The sequence below is a fragment of the Rhagoletis zephyria genome, unplaced genomic scaffold, assembly GCF_001687245.7.
Source record: "Rhagoletis zephyria isolate East Lansing unplaced genomic scaffold, Rhagoletis_zephyria_1.1 Rzeph_scaffold_00698, whole genome shotgun sequence".
Lineage (NCBI taxonomy): Eukaryota > Metazoa > Arthropoda > Insecta > Diptera > Tephritidae > Rhagoletis > Rhagoletis zephyria.
Window position 1 is genome coordinate 190,967 of NW_016157782.1, and position 6,882 is coordinate 197,848.

The following is a 6,882-nucleotide window of genomic DNA, read 5'->3' on the forward strand; positions in this document are numbered from 1 at the left end:
AGTGACAGAGTCAAGCGCCATAAGGGCCGCCTGACTGTCTGAGTATATATATATTTCCGTAGTGGCGATAACAGCTAGTTTTAGGCTGTCAACGGCTTCTTGTATGGCTGCCAATTCGGCTTGAAAGACACTACAGTGGTCAGGTAGTCGGAATGATCTTTTTATTCCCAATTCTCTCCGAGTAGACGCATCCTCCTACCCTATTTTTCTAGTTTGGAGCCGTCCGTGTAGAATCTTTTGGCATCTCTAGACCCGGAACTCCTTAGAGCCATGATTCTCTGCTAGGTTGCGTTACGCTATAACCTTTAGTGAAAGTGAGCCTTGGTACACAGTAGTCCTTTGTACTCGGTAGTTGTCGGTTTCTCAGAATTGTAGTGTGACCACAACGAGCCGCTTTCCAGCTTTTAAGCCCCTGTAGTCTTAGGGCTGCAAATGCAGCGTATTGTCGTCTCATAATATCTATGGGTATGATGTTAAGGATCGCATTCATTGCCATAGTAGGTGTTGTGCGGAGAGCACCACTAATGCAGATCAGGGCCGTTCTCTCCACTCTTGTAATTTAACACTGTTTACTTTCTTCTCCAGCACTGGCCACCATACCACTACCCCATACAGAAGTATGGGCCTCACCACGACGGTGTATATCCAGTGCACTAGCTTCGGGGTTAAACCCCATTTTTGGCCGATTGCTCTCCTGCAGCTGTATAGGGCAACCGTGGCCTTCCGCACCCGCTCTTCGGTGTTTTGAATCCAGCTTAATTTTTTATCCAGGACTTTCCCCAGGTATTTAGCAGATTCGCTTAATTTTAGTGTGGTCTGTGCCAGCCTTTGTGTTATCAATGGGGGATTTTGTACCTTCTTGTAAACAGTACAAGTTCTGTCTTGCTTGGGTTTACCCCTAACTTGTTATTTTTTGTCCACCTCTCGACTTCCTTCAGTTTTACCTGCATAATGTCACATAGAGTCTGTGGAAATTTCCCACTTACTGTTAGTGCAAGATCATCCGCATACGCAATAACCTTACAGCCACCCCCTCCATGCCACACAGCAGTGAGTTTACCGCGACCCATAATAGAGGGGATAGGACGCCCCCTTGCGGGGTGCCCCTCTCTACGATCCTGGTCAACGATACCACCGCCAGCTCCGCCCGAACGACCCTGCATCTCAGCATTTGGTTTACGAGCGCAACTAAGCGCGATTCGATGCCCAGGCCCGTCAGTGCTGCCGTTATCGCGCGCGGCATGATGTTGTTAAAGGCGCCCTCTATATCCAGGAACGCTCCTAGCACATATTCTTTGATGTCTAGTGATCTACTACTACACTATTTCATGTAGCGCCGTTTCTGTAGATCTACCTTTCGTATAAGCATGTAGTGTGGTAGAGAGTCCGTCACCAACCGACTCTCTGATACGGACCTCCCCCAGTATCTACGTAACCTTCAATTGAAACGACGACAAGGTGATGGGCCTGAAATCCTTTGGGTTGTTGTGAGACACCTTCCCTGCCTTGGGGATGAACACCACTCTTGACTCCCCCCACTTTCTAGGGATATGGTTAAAAGCTAATACTCCCTTAATTATAGCGTGTAGCCACGCTGAGCTTAGCTGAAGTGTTTGCTGCAGCTGTATGGGGGCAATGCCATCCTGGCCTGGTGATTTATAGGGCTTAAATGTCCCAATAGACCATATGACCTTTTCCCTAGTGCGGAAATCTCCAGTGACCGAAAGATCTCCAGTTAAATGTGGCTGTACCGGCATGCTATCCGTGGCACCCGGGAAGTTTTNCTGAGCTTAGCTGAAGTGTTTGCTGCAGCTGTATGGGGGCAATGCCATCCTGGCCTGGTGATTTATAGGGCTTAAATGTCCCAATAGACCATATGACCTTTTCCCTAGTGCNGATCTCCAGTTAGATGTGGCTGTACCGGCATGCTATCCGTGGCACCCGGGAAGTGTGTGCAAAGAAGCAGATCCAGTGATTCCTCCTCGGTCTCTGTCCAGGAGCCGTCAGGTCTTTGCAAGCATCCTGGGGCTTTCTGGGCAGTACCTGAGAGTATCTTTCTGAGCCTGCCTGCCTCTGAGATAGACTCCACCCCATTGCAGAAGTCTTTCCATGAGGTTCTTTTCGACCTTCTTAGGAGCTTCTTGTACTCTCGTAACGTTGTCTTGTAGGTCTCCCAATGTCCCTCACTACCAGACGCAGTAGCCTGATTGAAGGTTTTCCTGCAGTTCTTGCGTGAAATCCTGATTTCTTCATTCCACCAGGGTGGCTTTTTCCTACCCCGGTGCTGCTTTTTGGGGCATGCAATGTCTATTGCCTTACTGCAGGCCCCCGTAAAATGGTCGACAAGATATTCCAGCTCCTCTAGGTTTGCTGGAGTAGCCGGCTCTCTATCTTGTGGCAAAAGCCTATCCAGCTCTTTCCGATACCTATGCCAGTTGGCATTTCGCAATTTTCTAGTTAGAGGAGCCTTGGGCGTTCCCCCAACTACCTCGAATTGGATATATCGGTGGTCGGGAAGTGGAAGGTGCTCGAGGAGCATTCCTTCTCAGAGATAAGGGTAACGTCCAGAACCTCCCTTCGGGATTTTGTAAAAAAAAGTGGGGTCATTCCCCCTATTTGCAATAACAAGCTTAGAGCTAAGTATGAAATTAAAAAGTGACTCACCCCGTTCGTTATCATCGGAACTGCCCCAGGTGTGATTGGGGAGCATTCGCATCACCTCTCAAAATCAGCGCCTCCCTCGTGCTGCTAGGTCTTTAATGCAGATAGTTGGCACCTCCTTGTCGTGCGCTAGGTACATGGATGCCATCTTAATTGGTCGTCCGTTTACACTTAGACTGACCGCTGTTGTGTCCTCGTCGCTAAATTGTGGAAGAAAGAGACACTTTAGTGTGATACTTATCAATATGCACGTCCTTGGTCTCCCTGTTGAGGCTCCATTTACCAGTCTGTAGCCCGGCGCTTTCAGCCCACAAACGTTTTGTCCCACCACCCAAGGTTCTTGGATTAGGGCGATGTCGGCTGCCCCTTTAGCTGTTAGATGGAGCACCAGTGCAGCTGAAGCTGCTCTACAGTGGTGAAGGTTAATCTGCAGTACCTTCACCATCTTGGCCGTTGTCGCCCACGTCGCCTGTTAGGGTGGAGTTGACTGCGTCTTCCTACGTCTTGATCAACTCCTCCTCCGTATAAAGCCGAAGCATGCGTCCGACCCCCAGCGAAGACGTCGATGAGGCATTACCCCCGGTCAGTTCGTCCATCGGATCAACCTGCTCGGATTCTTCCTCCATCTCCACGTCGCTGTTGGCCTCTTCCGGCTCTACCTCCGCGATCAGGTTCTTCGCTGCGTTTACGTCGTTGCTGTAGACCTTAATTTTGGCCATGTCACAGCCGTAACGTATGACCCCGCTCTTTAGCTCCAGCCACTCTACGGAGTCCTTATTTAGAAGCAGGACAACCTGCATCGTCGCTTTAACGCTTTCGTTGATCTTTACCACCTTCCAATTTTCGGTAGGTAGCTCCGGGTTATAGAGCCTTATGAATTTCAGGATCCTTTCTGGCTCCGCTGGCCTGCAAGGCAGCCATGCTCTCGCTCTCGGTCGCACAGGTAAGTCCTTGAAGTCGACCGCCCTGAGCTTCACACCAGGGTAGATTTCTGCAATACCTGCGACTGTATTCTTATAGATCTCCGCTGATCTAGCATCATCGCATGCTATAACGCGGATGTTATTTTGGAAACACCCCGCTCCCTTGCAGGTTGGCGGAGGTCCCGGATTCTCCAATATAATGTTAATGCAATGTCGATCATCGCGGCCTTAACCCACTTCCATTGCTGCCTCAGGGTGAGGCTGTCTTTATTGCTCTCATCAATGACGCCGAGCAGGATCTGCTCCTTGGCTACTTCAGCAAAAGAAGGCCCCTGCGTTCTGACCCTCTTTGCATAGTTGGGCGTATTTTCCCCCGATCTATTGCGCTTACTGGAGGGCGCCTGCGGCTGCTTCTCCTCCGGCTTGCGGTAGTCGGGCAGGACTGCCTTTGCCCAGTCGATTTCTGTGAGGATCTCCTTCACATGCTCTTCTTTCGCCTTGCTACACAGGTCAGGCGTTGTGGTGAACCTTTGCAGGATTCGAGCAGCCAGCTTCCTCTGTCGATAGCCCGCTGCAGCTGGTTCTGGCCTCGTGAAGGCCGTCTGCGCCCCAGATTCAGCCTTATCCCCGGCTGCAATCTGCATGCCAGGTTGGCATCCAGTGCTGCCAGGAGTTTCCCGGGGTGGACTCCTTTGAGCATCCCCACCGCCGCTTTCCTGCGTTTTTACGAGAGCTTGGCCCGGTTTCACCACTGGCCTTGGTTTCCCGCTAATTGTCATCGCACTACGGCTGGTGGAGGTACTCTGCATCGCTTGAGCTCCTTCTTTAGTGGGCCGAGACCCTTCCGACGCTTTAAGGGGGCCGGTCGCTTTATAATTTGTTTTTGTTTTTGTTGTTGTTTTTTGTTCATAATTGATCCCACGGGCTGCGGAGAAAGGGGTTCGTCCGCCCGGGCAGAGATCCGCGAGGCCCAGGTAAGGCCTACTTACATCCTGGGTGTGGCCGCCTCCCAGAGGGCTCTGTTCACGACTGGGCTATTTAGGAGCCCCCAGCCTTGCCGATCCTCGGTACGGTGCGCGTGACGCCTTGATCCAGCCCCTTCAGACCTCCAAGCCACGATCAAAAACCATTTCCATATGACTACGCTATGAAGGAGTTTAGCACATAGCACCGATTCCTGATCTTAGCTGAGCACCATTCTGACATCGCACAGAATCCTCTGTAGTGCCCATTTGCCCATCAGCGGCTATAGTCGGCGTAAATGAGCTGGTTTCAATTAAATAATTAAAGCAAATGCTACACCTTTTTCTGGAACTTCGCTACATTTCCTTCTGCTTCCAAAAAAGGTCCCTGTGAGAGTGTCAAATTTTAGAAGAAAGCTACTTACAAAACCTTTAATAATTGAATCATGGTAACAAAAAAATATATTTGATAAACTGAAAATGTTGTTGACAGACAACATTAACAATTTTTTCTGAGTAACTAAGCCGAAAACATGGATTTATGCCGTTACGAGTGCTCTTCTGGGCCACAGTACATTGCATTAAAACTTTTACTTAAATTTGTTTTCAATTTTCCTCACTGTACAATAAAATCAAAGATTTTCGACATATCGGACTTATTGATGTAAGTTTATAGTAAGCTTACCACAAATATATTTTATTTATTGGGGAGCTTTGTTGTATAGCCATTAACACGCCCAGAAAATTTCGCTAACACATTTAAAAATATTTGAAGAAAGTTTTAAACCGATTTCATCGTACATTTAGTAACAGAGACAATTTGATACATGATTTTTTTGTATTTGCAGGTCTGCTTAAAAAATTATACTGGTGGTGAAATGGAAAGTGATCGACGAATTATGGTACTAAAAAAGGGAATTAGTCTTAACTATCAGCATCACTGGATCGTTGATAATATGCCTGTTACTTGGTGCTACCCCTTGGATAACGATAAACAATACTGTAGCACAGGCTTTCCTATGGGTTGTTTTGTCCGGCCAGATAGCGATGAAGCGTGCCTTGTTAACCCTAATTACAATCGTCGCGGTTTTTATTATATTTTTAATCATGTTGATTTACGTATCACATACCATGGTGATCAACCTGAAAATAGCGCCGGGTTCCGAGGAAATGGTGGCCGAATAATATCTGTTAAGATAATACCACGTTCAATTAATCACCTTAATCCTTCGAAAATAGATTGCGATAATACGGACCCACTTGCTATACAAAGTAACTCACTACGTCATGGAGAGCAGTTTTCAATTTCTTATACATATAGCGTGCAATTCAATATGGATAATTCGGTAAAATGGTCATCACGATGGGACTATATTTTAGAATCCATGCCGCACACAAATATTCAGTGGTTCTCTATCCTTAACTCTCTAATAATTGTGCTATTTCTTTCGGGAATGGTTGCAATGATAATGTTACGGACACTGCATAAGGATATTGCACGATACAATCAAATGGATAGTGGTGAAGATGCGCAGGAAGAATTCGGCTGGAAATTAGTACACGGGGATGTATTTAGGCCACCGCGGAAAGGAATGTTGCTATCAATTTTTCTTGGATCTGGCGTTCAAGTTACGTTTATGACCTTAATCACATTAGCATTTGCTTGCTTGGGGTTTCTTTCACCTGCTAATCGAGGAGCGCTTATGACTTGTGCAATGGTTTTATTTGTCTCACTGGGCACACCAGCAGGATATGTCTCAGCAAGGATTTATAAGAGTTTTGGAGGAATGAAATGGAAAAGCAATGTTATTCTTACTTCAGTAGTATGTCCTGGGTAAGATAATGCATTTATTGACATTCGGGTTTTAACTTTTTTTTTATTAGCGTGGTGTTTGGACTCTTTTTCGTAATGAACTTAGTCCTTTGGCACGAAAGCAGCTCAGGAGCGGTTCCCTTTAGCACGCTAATAGCCCTTCTAGGGCTGTGGTTTGGAGTATCAGTGCCGTTAACTTTTGTGGGAGCTTATTTGGGATTTCGAAAACGGGTAAAACCATCAACATTTTTATTGTTGTTACTATTATTATAACTATTATTATTATTAGTATTCTCTATATATTATTCTAAAACAAGGCGCTTATTCTCAGCGATCTACAAATCGTACAGAGACTGTTTGTGCGAGATTTACGCAATTTATTTGAAAAAACTGCATGCGTTCGAGTAAGCGTTGGCTTAGCTTCGTAGGCTGCGGCGTTTGTGTCTTCCAAGTTAAGAATATAATTTGGCCATGACGATTTGGTTTTGCATAGCCATGTTGGTCCATTCCACCAAATATTTAA

At 46.7% G+C, this 6,882-nt stretch overlaps 1 protein-coding gene across 1 annotated transcript in view; it reads left to right on the plus strand.

Annotated features, from left to right (window-relative positions):
• Window positions 1-6,647, plus strand: part of LOC108361122 (transmembrane 9 superfamily member 2-like) — a 111,180-nt gene extending 104,533 nt beyond the window's left edge. Inside the window, exons 4-5 of the mRNA XM_017613663.1 lie at window positions 5,395-6,380; window positions 6,431-6,647. Coding sequence (XP_017469152.1) covers window positions 5,395-6,380; window positions 6,431-6,632 — 1,188 coding nt within the window. The 3' untranslated portion in view covers window positions 6,633-6,647. The remainder of the gene's footprint in view (window positions 1-5,394; window positions 6,381-6,430) is intronic.
• Window positions 6,648-6,882: the final 235 nt, after the last annotated feature.